Below are 16,342 nucleotides of genomic sequence, written 5' to 3' on the forward strand. Positions count from 1 at the left end.
TGGTGAAATCTTGCGAGGAGCACCTGGTCGTGGCTGGTTTATGGTGAAATCTTGCGGGGAACACCTGGTCGTGGCCGGTTTATGGAGGAATCTTGCGGGGAGCACCTGGTCGTGGCCGGTTTATGGTGAAATCTTGCGGGGAGCACCTGGTCGTGGCCGGTTTATGGAGGAATCTTGCGGGGAGCACCTGGTCGTGGCTTGTTTATGGAGGAATCTTGCGGGGAGCACCTGGTCGTCGCTTGTTTATGGTGGAATCTTGCGGGGAGCACCTGGTCGTGGCTTGTTTATGGAGGAATCTTGCTGGGAGCACCTGGTTGTGGCTGGTTTATGGTGATGTCACGTGTCTGTCAGAAGTGACAGTCGCCCTGCAGTTGGTTGCAGGAGATCTCTACATTTGCCATTACAGACATCTTCTTAGAGGCTGTCTCTAGGACCCAGCGGCCACCTTCCTCTGGCTAATTAACACCCTGCCTGGGTGTATAAATATCTGCTGTGTTTCAGAGGGAGGTGCCGGCGATATTCATTACTACTTGTGATGATTTTAGCAAGAGAAGTACTTTGTCCTCTCTGGAGCTTGAGGACGTGTGCTCATTTGTCTGGAGTCGTCTAAAGCTAAACAATTTCCCCCTGTTTGTGTACTCTTGTTGTCTATAGAGTTTAGTGGAGATCGACTAGTGCTCATCTCCTCCCTTCCCTAGCCTTAGTCGTTAGGGGAGACAGGGTGACGCTAGATTAACCTAGGAGGTCTCCATTTCCCCCCTTTCCCTAGAGTCTGGGCTTCCTTTCCCTCTTCCCTTTGTGTTACACTAAGTCTTTCCAACACCTGGCGAGACAGGTGAAATCTTGCGGGGAGCACCTGGTCGTGGCTGGTTTATGGTGAAATCTTGCGGGGAGCACCTGGTCGTCTCTGGTTTATGGTGAAATCTTGTGGGGAGCACCTGGTTGTGGCAGTTTATGGTGAAATCTTGCGGTGAGCACCTGGTTGTGGCCGGTTTATAGTGAATACTTGCGGGTAGCACCTGGTTGTGGCCGGTTTATAGTGAATACTTGCGTGGAGCACCTGGATGTGGCCGGTTTATAGTGAATACTTGCGGGGAGCACCTGGTTGTGGCCGGTTTATGGTGAAATCTTGTGGGGAATACATGGCCGTGGCTTTTTATGGTGAACTCTTGCGGGGAGCACCTGGTCGTGGCTGGTTTATGGTGAAATCCTGCGGGGAGCACCTGGTCGTGGCTGGTTTATGGTGAAATCTTGTGGGGAGCACCTGGTCGTGGCTGGTTTATGGTGAAATCTTGCGGGGAGCACCTGGTCGTGGCTGGTTTATGGTGAAATCTTGCGGGGAGCACCTGGTCGTGGCCGGTTTATGGTGAAATCTTGCGGGGAGCACCTGGTTGTGGCCGGTTTATGGTGAAATCTTGCGGGGAGCGCCTGGTCGTGGCCGGTTTATGGTGAAATCTTGCGAGGAGCACCTGGTCGTGGCTGGTTTATGGTGAAATCTTGCGGGGAGCGCCTGGCCGTGGCCGGTTTATGGTGAAATCTTGCGGGGAGCACCTGGTCGTGGCTGGTTTATAGTGAATACTTGCGGGGAGCACCTGGTTGTGGCAGTTTATGGTGAAATCTTGCGGGGAGCACCTGGTTGTGGCCGGTTTATGGTGAAATCTTGCGGGGAACACCTGGTCGTGGCCGGTTTATGGTGAAATCTTGCGGGGAGCACCTGGTTGTGGCCGGTTTATGGTGAAATCTTGCGGGGAGCACCTGGTCGTGGCCGGTTTATGGTGAAATCTTGCGGGGAGCACCTGGTCGTGGCTGGTTTATAGTGAATACTTGCGGGGAGCACCTGGTTGTGGCAGTTTATGGTGAAATCTTGCGGGGAGCACCTGGTTGTGGCCGGTTTATGGTGAAATCTTGCGGGGAACACCTGGTCGTGGCCGGTTTATGGTGAAATCTTGCGGGGAGCACCTGGTCGTGGCCGGTTTATGGAGGAATCTTGCGGGGAGCACCTGGTCGTGGCTTGTTTATGGAGGAATCTTGCGGGGAGCACCTGGTCGTGGCTTGTTTATGGTGGAATCTTGCGGGGAGCACCTGGTCGTGGCTTGTTTATGGAGGAATCTTGCTGGGAGCACCTGGTTGTGGCTGGTTTATTGTGATGTCACGTGTCTGTCAGAAGTGACAGTCGCCCTGCAGTTGGTTGCAGGAGATCTCTACATTTGCCATTACAGACATCTTCTTAGAGGCTGTCTCTAGGACCCAGCGGCCACCTTCCTCTGGCTAATTAACACCCTGCCTGGGTGTATAAATATCTGCTGTGTTTCAGAGGGAGGTGCCGGCGATATTCATTACTACTTGTGATGGTTTTAGCAAGAGAAGTACTTTGTCCTCTCTGGAGCTTGAGGACGTGTGCGCATTTGTCTGGAGTCGTCTAAAGCTAAACAATTTCCCCCTGTTTGTGTACTCTTGTTGTCTATAGAGTTTAGTGGAGATCGACTAGTGCTCATCTCCTCCCTTCCCTAGCCTTAGTCGTTAGGGGAGACAGGGTGACGCTAGATTAACCTAGGAGGTCTCCATTTCCCCCCTTTCCCTAGGGTCTGGGCTCCCTTTCCCTCTTCCCTTTGTGTTACACTAAGTCTTTCCAACACCTGGCGAGACAGGTGAAATCTTGCGGGGAGCACCTGGTCGTGGCTGTTTTATGGTGAAATCTTGCGGGGAGCACCTGGTCGTGGCTGGTTTATGGTGAAATCTTGTGGGGAGCACCTGGTTGTGGCAGTTTATGGTGAAATCTTGCGGTGAGCACCTGTTTGTGGCCGGTTTATAGTGAATACTTGCGGGGAGCAGCTGGTTGTGGCCGGTTTATAGTGAAGACTTGCGGGGAGCACCTGGTTGTGGCAGTTTATGGTGAAATCTTGCGGGGAGCACCTGGTTGTGGCCGGTTTATGGTGAAATCTTGCGGGGAGCACCTGGTCGTGGCTGGTTTATGGTGAAATCTTGCGGGGAGCACCTGGTCGTGGCTGGTTTATGGTGAAATCTTGCGGGGAGCACCTGGTCGTGGCTGGTTTATGGTGAAATCTTGCGGGGAGCACCTGGTCGTGGCTGGTTTATGGTGAAATCTTGCGGGGAGCACCTGGTCGTGGCTGGTTTATGGTGAAATCTTGCGGGGAGCACCTGGTCGTGGCCGGTTTATGGTGAAATCTTGCGGGGAGCACCTGGTCGTGGCCGGTTTATGGTGAAGTCTTGCGGGGAGCACCTGGTCGTGGCCGGTTTATGGTGAAATCTTGCGGGGAGCACCTGGTCGTGGCTGGTTTATGGTGAAATCTTGCGGGGAGCACCTGGTCGTGGCCGGTTTATGGTGAAATCTTGCGGGGAGCACCTGGTCGTAGCTGGTTTATGGTGAAATCTTGCGGGGAGCACCTGGTCGTGGCCGGTTTATGGTGAAATCTTGCGGGGAGCACCTGGTCGTGGCCGGTTTATGGTGAAATCTTGCGGGGAGCACCTGGTCGTGGCTGGTTTATGGTGAAATCTTGCGGGGAGCACCTGGTCGTGGCCGGTTTATGGTGAAATCTTGCGGGGAGCACCTGGTCGTGGCTTGTTTATGGTGGAATCTTGCGGGGAGCACCTGGTCGTGGCTTGTTTATGGAGGAATCTTGCGGGGAGCACCTGGTTGTGGCTGGTTTATGGTGATGTCACGGGTCTGTCAGAAGTGACAGTCGCCCTGCAGTTGGTTGCAGGAGATCTCTACATTTGCCATTACAGACATCTTCTTAGAGGCTGTCTCTAGGACCCAGCGGCCACCTTCCTCTGGCTAATTAACACCCTGCCTGGGTGTATAAATATCTGCTGTGTTTCAGAGGGAGGTGCCGGCGATATTCATTACTACTTGTGATGGTTTTAGCAAGAGAAGTACTTTGTCCTCTCTGGAGCTTGAGGACGTGTGCGCATTTGTCTGGAGTCGTCTAAAGCTAAACAATTTCCCCCTGTTTGTGTACTCTTGTTGTCTATAGAGTTTAGTAGAGATCGACTATTGCTCATCTCCTCCCTTCCCTAGCCTTAGTCGTTAGGGGAGACAGGGTGACGCTAGATTAACCTAGGAGGTCTCCATTTCCCCCCTTTCCCTAGAGTCTGGGCTCCCTTTCCCTCTTCCCTTTGTGTTACACTAAGTCTTTTCAACACCTGGCGAGACAGGTGAAATCTTGCGGGGAGCACCTGGTCGTGGCTGGTTTATGGTGAAATCTTGCGGGGAGCACCTGGTCGTGGCTGGTTTATGGTGAAATCTTGTGGGGAGCACCTGGTTGTGGCAGTTTATGGTGAAATCTTGCGGTGAGCACCTGTTTGTGGCCGGTTTATAGTGAATACTTGCGGGGAGCACCTGGTTGTGGCCGGTTTATAGTGAAGACTTGCGGGGAGCACCTGGTTGTGGCAGTTTATGGTGAAATCTTGCGGGGAGCACCTGGTTGTGGCCGGTTTATGGTGAAATCTTGCGGGGAGCACCTGGTCGTGGCTGGTTTATGGTGAAATCTTGCGGGGAGCACCTGGTCGTGGCTGGTTTATGGTGAAATCTTGCGGGGAGCACCTGGTCGTGGCTGGTTTATGGTGAAATCTTGCGGGGAGCACCTGGTCGTGGCTGGTTTATGGTGAAATCTTGCGGGGAGCACCTGGTCGTTGCCGGTTTATGGTGAAATCTTGTGGGGAGCACCTGGTCGTGGCCGGTTTATGGTGAAATCTTGCGGGGAGCACCTGGTCGTGGCTGGTTTATGGTGAAATCTTGCGTGGAGCACCTGGTCGTGGCTGGTTTATGGTGAAATCTTGCGGGGAGCACCTGGTCGTGGCCGGTTTATGGTGAAATCTTGCGGGGAGCACCTGGTCGTGGCTGGTTTATGGTGAAATCTTGCGGGGAGCACCTGGTCGTGGCCGGTTTATGGTGAAATCTTGCGGGGAGCACCTGGTCGTGGCTGGTTTATGGTGAAATCTTGCGGGGAGCACCTGGTCGTGGCCGGTTTATGGTGAAATCTTGCGGGGAGCACCTGGTCGTGGCTTGTTTATGGTGGAATCTTGCGGGGAGCACCTGGTCGTGGCTTGTTTATGGAGGAATCTTGCGGGGAGCACCTGGTTGTGTCTGGTTTATGGTGATGTCACGGGTCTATCAGAAGTGACAGTCGCCCTGCAGTTGGTTGCAGGAGATCTCTACATTTGCCATTACAGACATCTTCTTAGAGGCTGTCTCTAGGACCCAGCGGCCACCTTCCTCTGGCTAATTAACACCCTGCCTGGGTGTATAAATATCTGCTGTGTTTCAGAGGGAGGTGCCGGCGATATTCATTACTACTTGTGATGGTTTTAGCAAGAGAAGTACTTTGTCCTCTCTGGAGCTTGAGGACGTGTGCGCATTTGTCTGGAGTCGTCTAAAGCTAAACAATTTCCCCCTGTTTGTGTACTCTTGTTGTCTATAGAGTTTAGTGGAGATCGACTAGTGCTCATCTCCTCCCTTCCCTAGCCTTAGTCGTTAGGGGAGACAGGGTGACGCTAGATTAACCTAGGAGGTCTCCATTTCCCCCCTTTCCCTAGAGTCTGGGCTCCCTTTCCCTCTTCCCTTTGTGTTACACTAAGTTTTTCCAACACCTGGCGAGACAGGTGAAATCTTGCGGGGAGCACCTGGTCGTGGCTGTTTTATGGTGAAATCTTGCGGGGAGCACCTGGTCGTGGCTGGTTTATGGTGAAATCTTGTGGGGAGCACCTGGTTGTGGCAGTTTATGGTGAAATCTTGCGGTGAGCACCTGGTCGTGGCCGGTTTATAGTGAATACTTGCGGGGAGCACCTGGTTGTGGCCGGTTTATAGTGAATACTTGCGGGGAGCACCTGGTTGTGGCAGTTTATGGTGAAATCTTGCGGGGAGCACCTGGTTGTGGCCGGTTTATGGTGAAATCTTGTGGGGAACACATGGCCGTGGCTTTTTATGGTGAACTCTTTCGGGGAGCACCTGGTCGTGGCTGGTTTATGGTGAAATCTTGCGGGGAGCACCTGGTCGTGGCTGGTTTATGGTGAAATCTTGCGGGGAGCAACTGGTCGTGGCTGGTTTATGGTGAAATCTTGCGGGGAGCACCTGGTCGTGGCTGGTTTATGGTGAAATCTTGCGGGGAGCACCTGGTCGTGGCTGGTTTATGGTGAAATCTTGCGGGGAGCACCTGGTCGTGGCCGGTTTATGGTGAAATCTTGCGGGGAGCACCTGGTCGTGGCCGGTTTATGTTGAAATCTTGCGGGGAGCGCCTGGTTTTGGCCGGTTTATGGTGAAATCTTGCGGGGAGCGCCTGGTCGTGGCTGGTTTATGGTGAAATCTTGCGGGGAGCACCTGGTCGTGGCCGGTTTATGGTGAAATCTTGCGGGGAGCACCTGGTCGTGGCCGGTTTATGGTGAAATCTTGCGGGGAGCACCTGGCCGTGGCTGGTTTATGGTGAAATCTTGCGGGGAGCACCTGGTCGTGGCCGGTTTATGGTCAAATCTTGCGGGGAGCACCTGGTCGTGGCTGGTTTATGGTGAAATCTTGCGGGGAGCACCTGGTCGTGGCCGGTTTATGGTGAAATCTTGCGGGGAGCACCTGGTCTTGGCCGGTTTATGGTGAAACGATGCTCTTTGCACTTCCAGATGATGGTCCCAGCAGGGCTCACTGGAGCCTTCAGTAGTTTAGATATTATTCTGTAACCAATGCGAGGATGTTTTACAAAAATAAGGTTGTGAAGGTCTTGAGGCAGCTCACTGGTTTTACCCATCATGAGATGTCTTGTGTGGCCCCTTGGTAATGAAACACCTTTTTATCAGCCATCAGGTGAACCACTTGATATCTGGTCACTACGCGGCAGGATCGCTTTCTAATTACTGATCTCAGCCGGTGTCAGGACTTTTCAGGGCTTTTTACTCCTCTTTTTTCAGGTGTTTAATACTTTTCTCTGTGTCATTTCTCATTATTACACATTATTTATGGACATCTATGGTGATTTCTTTCTTGTGTGGATTGGACGGGTTGTTACCGACATCTGGGGAGAATTTGTTTTGTGTGTGTGTGTGTATATATATATATATATATATATATATATATATATATATATATATATATATATATATATATATATATATATATATATATATATATATATATATATATTCTAATATATTTTGTGTTAACATACCTATGTATAGCAGTTCTGTTCTGGAGCATAGCCTGTATAGCAGATTATGTAGCATATCCTTAGTATCCTATGTGTACATACCAAGGCTGTGGAGTCGGTATAAAATGGAGCGTCTCCGACTCCTATAATCTATAATAAATCGGGTGCAGTTGTTCAATGCAGTTTGTGGGGAATATTTTTTCATAAGAATTTGGGAAAGTTCTGAACTGTCCTATAAATGTCCGTCCTATTCCTGATCTCAGGGTCTGGACTTTACTGAGATGAATCTGTGCTGCAGTAAATTTATGAGCCGTGTATGAGGGGGTCGGGGCCGTGTATGAGGGGGTCGGGGCCGTGTATGAGGGGGTCGGGGCCGTGTATGAGGGAGCCGGGGCCGTGTATGAGGGGGTCGGAGCCGTGTATGAGGGGGTCGGAGCCGTGTATGAGGGAGCCGGGGCCGTGTATGAGGGAGCAGGGGCCGTGTATGAGGGAGCAGGGGCCGTGTATGAGGGAGCAGGGGCCGTGTATGAGGGAGCAGGGGCCGTGTATGAGGGAGTCGTGTATGAGGGGGTCGGAGCCGTGTATGAGGGAGTCGTGGAGCTGCGTATGAGGGAGTCGGGGTCGTGTATGAGGGAGCCGTGGAGCCGCGTATGAGGGAGTCGGGGCCGCGTATGAGGGAGTCGGGGCCGCGTATGAGGGAGTCGGGGCCGCGTATGAGGGAGTCGGGGCCGCGTATGAGGGAGTCGGAGCCATGTATGAGGGAGTCGGAGCCGCGTATGAGGGAGTCGGAGCCGCGTATGAGGGAGTCGGAGCCGCGTATGAGGGAGTCGGAGCCGCGTATGAGGGAGTCGGGGTCGCGTATGAGGGAGTCGGAGCCGCGTATGAGGGAGTCGGAGCCGCGTATGAGGGAGTCGGGGCCGCGTATGAGGGAGTCGGGGCCGCGTATGAGGGAGTCGGAGCCGCGTATGAGGGAGTCGGGGCCGCGTATGAGGGAGTCGGAGCCGCGTATGAGGGAGTCGGAGCCGCGTATGAGGGAGTCGGAGCCGCGTATGAGGGAGTCGGAGCCGCGTATGAGGGAGTCGGGGCCGCGTATGAGGGAGTCGGAGCCGCGTATGAGGGAGCCGGGGCCGCGTATGAGGGAGCCGGGGCCGCGTATGAGGGAGCCGGGGTCGCGTATGAGGGAGCCGGAGCCGCGTATGAGGGAGCCGTGGAGCTGCGTATGAGGGAGCCGGAGCCGCGTATGAGGGAGCCGTGGAGCCGCGTATGAGGGAGTCGGGGCCGCGTATGAGGGAGTCGGGGTCGCGTATGAGGGAGTCGGAGCCGCGTATGAGGGAGTCGGGGTCGCGTATGAGGGAGCCGGGGTCGCGTATGAGGGAGCCGGGGCCGCGTATGAGGGAGCCGGGGCCGCGTATGAGGGAGTCGGGGTCGCGTATGAGGGAGTCGGGGCCGCGTATGAGGGAGCCGTGGAGCTGCGTATGAGGGAGCCGTGGAGCTGCGTATGAGGGAGTCGGGGCCGCGTATGAGGGAGTCGGGGCCGCGTATGAGGGAGTCGGGGCCGCGTATGAGGGAGTCGGAGCCGCGTATGAGGGAATCGGGGTCGCGTATGAGGGAGTCGGGGTCGCGTATGAGGGAGCCGTGGAGCTGCGTATGAGGGAGCCGTGGAGCTGCGTATGAGGGAGTCGGGGCCGCGTATGAGGGAGTCGGGGCCGCGTATGAGGGAGTCGGAGCCGCGTATGAGGGAGTCGGGGTCGCGTATGAGGGAGCCGGGGCCGCGTATGAGGGAGTCGGGGTCGCGTATGAGGGAGTCGGGGCCGCGTATGAGGGAGTCGTGGAGCTGCGTATGAGGGAGTCGGGGCCGCGTATGAGGGAGTCGGGGTCGCGTATGAGGGAGTCGGAGCCGCGTATGAGGGAGTCGGGGTCGCGTATGAGGGAGTCGGGGCCGCGTATGAGGGAGTCGGGGCCGCGTATGAGGGAGTCGGGGCCGCGTATGAGGGAGTCGGGGTCGCGTATGAGGGAGTCGGGGCCGCGTATGAGGGAGCCGTGGAGCTGCGTATGAGGGAGTCGGGGCCGCGTATGAGGGAGTCGGAGTCGTGGAAGTTGAGGAGTCGGAGGTTTGGCTGATTGACTCCACAGCCCTGGTGGTCACATTGCATCCTCGGTCAGTAGGACCCCTGTGTGGCTCCTCAGTATACATTATCTGGTCAGATTGTATTCCGGAAAGTTAAGACCCTCATGTGCCCCCTGTGTATATCTTATGTGGTCATATTCTGCCCGTGCAGGTGGCGGTTCTCCGGGAGCTGTGGCGAGACATCCAATCCCCGTGCCCCTCCTCCGTCCAGAGGAGCCCCTCCAGCGAGCGCTGCTCCATCCTGGCTGACCCCCCAGTGATAAAGGACCTGGTGACCCAGGAGATCCGGATGCTGCTCCTCAGCGTGAGGTTGAGGGCTCGGCACCAGGGACTGTGAGTATTGGGGTCACCTCAGGCTCCCCTGTCTCTATAGGTCCTGTGCACACATGTAGTGTTATGGGGGCTGCTTGTCCAATCACAATCTTTTATGACGTATGGGGGCCACATTGCCGTCTTCCTGTCCAGGGGTGAGATGGCGTGAAGATGGAAGAATATCACGGTGTCTTTACTTTAAAGCTGTGTTCACAAGTTGCATTATTGCTGCTTTTTTTCCCACAGGAAAAACCTTCTCTTTGGTAGTAAAGAAGCCGTTTTTGCTGATAAAGTTTAGGACCCCCCAAAAAAGGTCCTGCAGCTTCCTTAGGTTTTCGCTATGTTTTTACACTTATTCATTGCTTTCTATGGGTGAAAAAACGCAGCAGTTTTCCAAATCGGTCAGGAAAAAACCCAATGTGTGCGTGAGGTTTCTGGAATCCCATAGACGTGGCTGGTACTGTAAAACGCAGCAAAAACACAAGGTGTGAACATAGCCTTATAGCTGGTTTTCTGTTCTCAGTTCTGTGACGTGTTATACGTGGGGCTGCACATATCAGTCCCCTTATCCACCGTGGCCCGGTGGGTTTCCATGGGGCCTCTGGGAACACGCACTACGTCACCCCCACACATCCTACGCAGATTTGTCTCCACAACAACTCGTCCTCGCACAGGAAAATCCTCCCGCCGCATAAAGGCCCCCGCCGCCTCGAAGACCCCCGCTGTCTCAAAGAGCCCCCTGCCTTGAAGAGCCCCCGCCGCCTTGAAGGCCCCCACCTCCCCGAAGTACCCCACCGCCTTGAAGACCTTCACATCCAGTAAACTAGCCTGATCATTTCTTTTTATTAGCAAATTACCAAAGTGTAAGCTATGCGGCCCACCATACTGTGAGAACAATGAGGCTTCACCCTGTCAATGGCCATCCCCCAACCAGACATGGGAGCTGCAGGGTTTATTACCCTTCCTCCCTGACATTAGTGCTGGTAGGTGACGTCATTCCTCGCTGCTCGTCCCTGACATTAGTGCTGATAGGTGACGTCATTGCTCGCCGCTCATCCCTGACATTAGTGCTGGTAGGTGACGTCATTCCTTGCTGCTCGTCCCTGACATTAGTGCTGGTAGGTGACGTCATTCCTCTCCGCTCGTTCCTGACATTAGTGCTGGTAGGTGACGTCATTCCTCTCCGCTCGTCCCTGACATTAGTGCTGGTAGGTGACGTCATTCCTCGCTGCTCGTCCCTGACATTAGTGCTGGTAGGTGACGTCATTCCTCTCCGCTCGTCCCTGACATTAGTGCTGGTAGGTGACGTCATTCCTCGCTGCTCGTCCCTGACATTAGTGCTGGTAGGTGACGTCATTCCTCTCCGCTCGTCCCTGACATTAGTGCTGGTAGGTGACGTCATTCCTCGCTGCTCGTCCCTGACATTAGTGCTGGTAGGTGACGTCATTCCTCTCCGCTCGTCCCTGACATTAGTGCTGGTAGGTGACGTCATTCCTCGCTGCTCGTCCCTGACATTAGTGCTGGTAGGTGACGTCATTCCTCTCCGCTCGTCCCTGACATTAGTGTTGGTAGGTGACGTCATTCCTCTCCGCTCGTCCCTGACATTAGTGCTGGTAGGTGACGTCATTCCTCTCCGCTCGTCCCTGACATTAGTGCTGATAGGTGACATCATTCCTCGCTGCTCGTCCCTGACATTAGTGCTGGTAGGTGACGTCATTCCTCTCCGCTCGTCCCTGACATTAGTGCTGGTAGGTGACGTCATTCATCGCTGCTCGTCCCTGACATTAGTGCTGGTAGGTGACGTCATTCCTCGCTGCTCGTCCCTGACATTAGTGCTGGTGACGTCATTCCTCTCCGCTCGTCCCTGACATTAGTGCTGGTGACGTCATTCCTAGCTGCTCATCTCGCTGTTACATTTCCCATAGTGGAGATCACACGGTGCTCCCTGCGCTCAGTAGAGATGAGTTGTGGTCAGTCATTATTTTCTGAGCGTCCCATCCCCCATGTCTCCTTTGTGGGGTCTTTGGCCCCTCATCGGCGCCCCCGTTACATACACGACCGCTCTCGCAGATGAGGAATGTCGCTCTGGTGACTTCTCGCTTTGTGGATCCATTTCACGAGTGTTTTAATTGCTGGGAAAGTCGCCCCCCGCAGACTAATGAATTCTCCTTTGTGCTGCCGCCTCGTGAAGGGTCCGGACAGGATTGTGCGAGGCGCTGACATCCCTCCGAGGACAAGGCGGCAAATTACTTTCTACCTTCTTTGTTTCTGTGTGAAAGTGAAAGCTGTAAATCCATTAACTGGGCCCATTGTGCACCATGATGGATGCACTGACAACAATTGGGCCCGGCTTCATCCCTGGAAATGTGGCCCCCCCAGAAGTGTAGAGAGGACCCCCCTAAGACATGTGTAGGGAAGAAAGAGGAATGAGGACGAGACAACACCTAACCTGGGTGCATGCTCTGTATTCTCCATCCTGCACGGTCCGTGCACCCCCCGATACAGGCGTCCAGCACGTCTCTCTCACCCCCTCCGCCCGATACAGCCGTCCAGCACGTCTCTCTCACCCCCTCCGCCTGATACAGCCGTCCAGTACGTCTCTCACCCCCCTCCGCCCGATACAGCCGTCCAGTACGTCTCTCACACACCCCCGATACAGCCGTCCAGCACGTCTCTCTCACCCCCTCCCACCGATACAGCCGTCCAGTACGTCTCTCACACACCCCCGATACAGCCGTCCAGCACGTCTCTCTCACCCCCTCCCACCGATACAGCCGTCCAGCACGTCTCTCACACACCCCCGATACAGCCGTCCAGCACGTCTCTCTCACCCCCTCCGCCCGATACAGCCGTCCAGTACGTCTCTCACCCCCCTCCGCCCGATACAGCCGTCCAGTACGTCTCTCACACACCCCCGATACAGCCGTCCAGCACGTCTCTCTCACCCCCTCCCACCGATACAGCCGTCCAGTACGTCTCTCACACACCCCCGATACAGCCGTCCAGTACGTCTCTCACCCCCCTCCCCCCGATACAGGCGTCCAGCACGTCTCTCTCACCCCCTCCGCCCGATACAGTCGTCCAGCACGTCTCTCACACACCCCCGATACAGCAATCCAGTACGTCTCTCTCACCCCCTCCCACCGATACAGCCGTCCAGCACGTCTCTCACACACCCCCGATACAGCCATCCAGTACGTCTCTCACACACCCCCGATACAGCCGTCCAACACGTCTCTCACCCCCCCGATACTGGCGACCAGCACGTCTCTCACCCCCCCGATACAGGCGACCAGCACGTCTCTCACCCCATCCCCCCGATACAGCCGTCCAGCACGTCTCTCACACACCCCCGATACAGCAATCCAGTACGTCTCTCACCCCCCTCCGCCCGATACAGCCGTCCAGTACGTCTCTCACACACCCCCGATACAGCAATCCAGTACGTCTCTCTCACCCCCTCCCACCGATACAGCCGTCCAGCACGTCTCTCACACACCCCCGATACAGCCGTCCAGTACGTCTCTCACACACCCCCGATACAGCCGTCCAGCACGTCTCTCACACACCCCCGATACAGCCGTCCAGTACGTCTCTCACCCCCCTCCCCCCGATACAGGCGTCCAGCACGTCTCTCTCACCCCCTCCGCCCGATACAGTCGTCCAGCACGTCTCTCACACACCCCCGATACAGCAATCCAGTACGTCTCTCACACACCCCCGATACAGCCGTCCAGTACGTCTCTCTCACCCCCTCCCACCGATACAGCCGTCCAGCACGTCTCTCACACACCCCCGATACAGCCGTCCAGTACGTCTCTCACCCCCCTCCCCCCGATACAGGCGTCCAGCACGTCTCTCTCACCCCCTCCGCCCGATACAGTCGTCCAGCACGTCTCTCACACACCCCCGATACAGCAATCCAGTACGTCTCTCACACCCCCCCGATACAGCCGTCCAGTACGTCTCTCTCACCCCCTCCCACCGATACAGCCGTCCAGCACGTCTCTCACACACCCCCGATACAGCAATCCAGTACGTCTCTCACACACCCCCGATACAGCCATCCAGTACGTCTCTCACACACCCCCGATACAGCCGTCCAACACGTCTCTCACCCCCCCGATACAGCCATCCAGCACTTCTCTCACCCCCCCCCGCCCCCGATACAGCAATCCAGCACATCTCTCACCCCCCCGATACTGGCGACCAGCACGTCTCTCACCCCCCCGATACAGGCGACCAGCACGTCTCTCACCCCATCCCCCCGATACAGCCGTCCAGCACGTCTCTCACACACCCCCGATACAGCAATCCAGTACGTCTCTCACCCCCCTCCGCCCGATACAGCCGTCCAGTACGTCTCTCACACACCCCCGATACAGCAATCCAGTACGTCTCTCTCACCCCCTCCCACCGATACAGCCGTCCAGCACGTCTCTCACACACCCCCGATACAGCCGTCCAGTACGTCTCTCACACACCCCCGATACAGCCGTCCAGCACGTCTCTCACACACCCCCGATACAGCCGTCCAGTACGTCTCTCACCCCCCTCCCCCCGATACAGGCGTCCAGCACGTCTCTCTCACCCCCTCCGCCCGATACAGTCGTCCAGCACGTCTCTCACACACCCCCGATACAGCAATCCAGTACGTCTCTCACACACCCCCGATACAGCCGTCCAGTACGTCTCTCTCACCCCCTCCCACCGATACAGCCGTCCAGCACGTCTCTCACACACCCCCGATACAGCCGTCCAGTACGTCTCTCACCCCCCTCCCCCCGATACAGGCGTCCAGCACGTCTCTCTCACCCCCTCCGCCCGATACAGTCGTCCAGCACGTCTCTCACACACCCCCGATACAGCAATCCAGTACGTCTCTCACACACCCCCGATACAGCCGTCCAGTACGTCTCTCTCACCCCCTCCCACCGATACAGCCGTCCAGCACGTCTCTCACACACCCCCGATACAGCAATCCAGTACGTCTCTCACACACCCCCGATACAGCCATCCAGTACGTCTCTCACACACCCCCGATACAGCCGTCCAACACGTCTCTCACCCCCCCGATACAGCCATCCAGCACTTCTCTCACCCCCCCCCCCCCCCCCGATACAGCAATCCAGCACATCTCTCACCCCCCCGATACTGGCGACCAGCACGTCTCTCACCCCCCCGATACAGGCGACCAGCACGTCTCTCACCCCATCCCCCCGATACAGCCGTCCAGCACGTCTCTCACCCCCCCGATACAGCCGTCCAGCACGTCTCTCACCCCCCCGATACAGCAATCCAGCACGTCTCTCACCCCCCCGATACAGCAATCCAGCACGTCTCTCACCCCCCCGATACAGCCATCCTGCACTTCTCCCCCCCCCCCCACCCCGATACAGCAATCCAGCACGTCTCTCACCCCCCTGATACAGCAATCCAGCACGTCTCTCACCCCCCCGATACAGGCGACCAGCACGTCTCTCACCCCATCCCCCCGATACAGCCGTCCAGCACGTCTCTCACCCCCCCGATACAGCCGTCCAGCACGTCTCTCACCCCCCCGATACAGCAATCCAGCACGTCTCTCACCCCCCCGATACAGCAATCCAGCACGTCTCTCACCCCCCCGATACAGCCATCCAGCACGTCTCTCACCCCCCCGATACAGGCGACCAGCACGTCTCTCACCCCCCCGATACAGGCGACCAGCACATCTCTCACCCCCCCGATACAGCCGTCCAGCACGTCTCTCACCCCCCCGATACAGGCGACCAGCACGTCTCTCACCCCCCCGATACTGGCGACCAGCACATCTCTCACCCCCCCGATACAGCCGTCCAGCCCGTCTCTCACCCCCCCGATACAGCCGTCCAGCCCGTCTCTCACCCCCCCGATACAGCAATCCAGCACATCTCTCACCCCCCCGATACAGCCGTCCAGCCCGTCTCTCACCCCCCGATACAGCCGTCCAGCACGTCTCTCACCCCCCCGATACAGCAATCCAGCACATCTCTCACCCCCCCGATACAGCCGTCCAGCACATCTCTCACCCCCCCGATACATGTGACCAGTACGTCTCTCACCCCATCCCCCCGATACAGCCATCCAGCACGTCTCTCACCCCCTCCCCCCGATACAGCAATCCAACACGTCTCTCACCCCCCCGATACAGGCGACCAGCACGTCTCTCACCCCCCCCATACAGGCGACCAGCACGTCTCTCACCCCCTCCCCCCGATACAGCCGCCAATAACGTCTCTCTCACCCCCCCTGATACAGCCGTCCATCACGTCTCTCTCACCCCCCCTGATACAGCTGTCCAGCACATCTCTCACCCCCCTCCTCCCGATAGAGCCGTCCATCACGTCTCTCACCCCCCCCCCCCGGTACAGCCGCCAATAACGTCTCTCACCCCCCCGATACAGCCGTCCAGCACGTCTCTCACCCCCCGATACAGCCGTCCAGCACGTCTCTCACCCCCCCCCGGTACAGCCGCCAATAACGTCTCTCACCCCCCCGATACAGGCGACCAGCACGTCTCTCACCCCCCCCCATACAGGCGACCAGCACGTCTCTCACCCCCTCCCCCCGATACAGCCGCCAATAACGTCTCTCTCACCCCCCCTGATACAGCCGTCCATCACGTCTCTCTCACCCCCCCGATACAGCTGTCCAGCACATCTCTCACCCCCCCAATACAGCCGTCCAGCACGTCTCTCACCCCCCCCCCCGGTACAGCCGCCAATAACGT

At 56.7% G+C, this 16,342-nt stretch overlaps 1 protein-coding gene across 1 annotated transcript in view; it reads left to right on the plus strand.

Annotated features, from left to right (window-relative positions):
* Nucleotides 1-16,342, plus strand: part of CCDC24 (coiled-coil domain containing 24) — a 134,147-nt gene that overhangs the window by 40,065 nt on the left and 77,740 nt on the right. Inside the window, exon 3 of the mRNA XM_073644032.1 lies at nt 9,431-9,612. Coding sequence (XP_073500133.1) covers nt 9,431-9,612 — 182 coding nt within the window. The remainder of the gene's footprint in view (nt 1-9,430; nt 9,613-16,342) is intronic.

This window comes from Phyllobates terribilis, unplaced genomic scaffold (genome assembly GCF_046119375.1).
Source record: "Phyllobates terribilis strain yellow unplaced genomic scaffold, ASM4611937v1 Scaffold_8__6_contigs__length_399053987, whole genome shotgun sequence".
Classification (NCBI taxonomy): Eukaryota; Metazoa; Chordata; class Amphibia; order Anura; family Dendrobatidae; genus Phyllobates; species Phyllobates terribilis.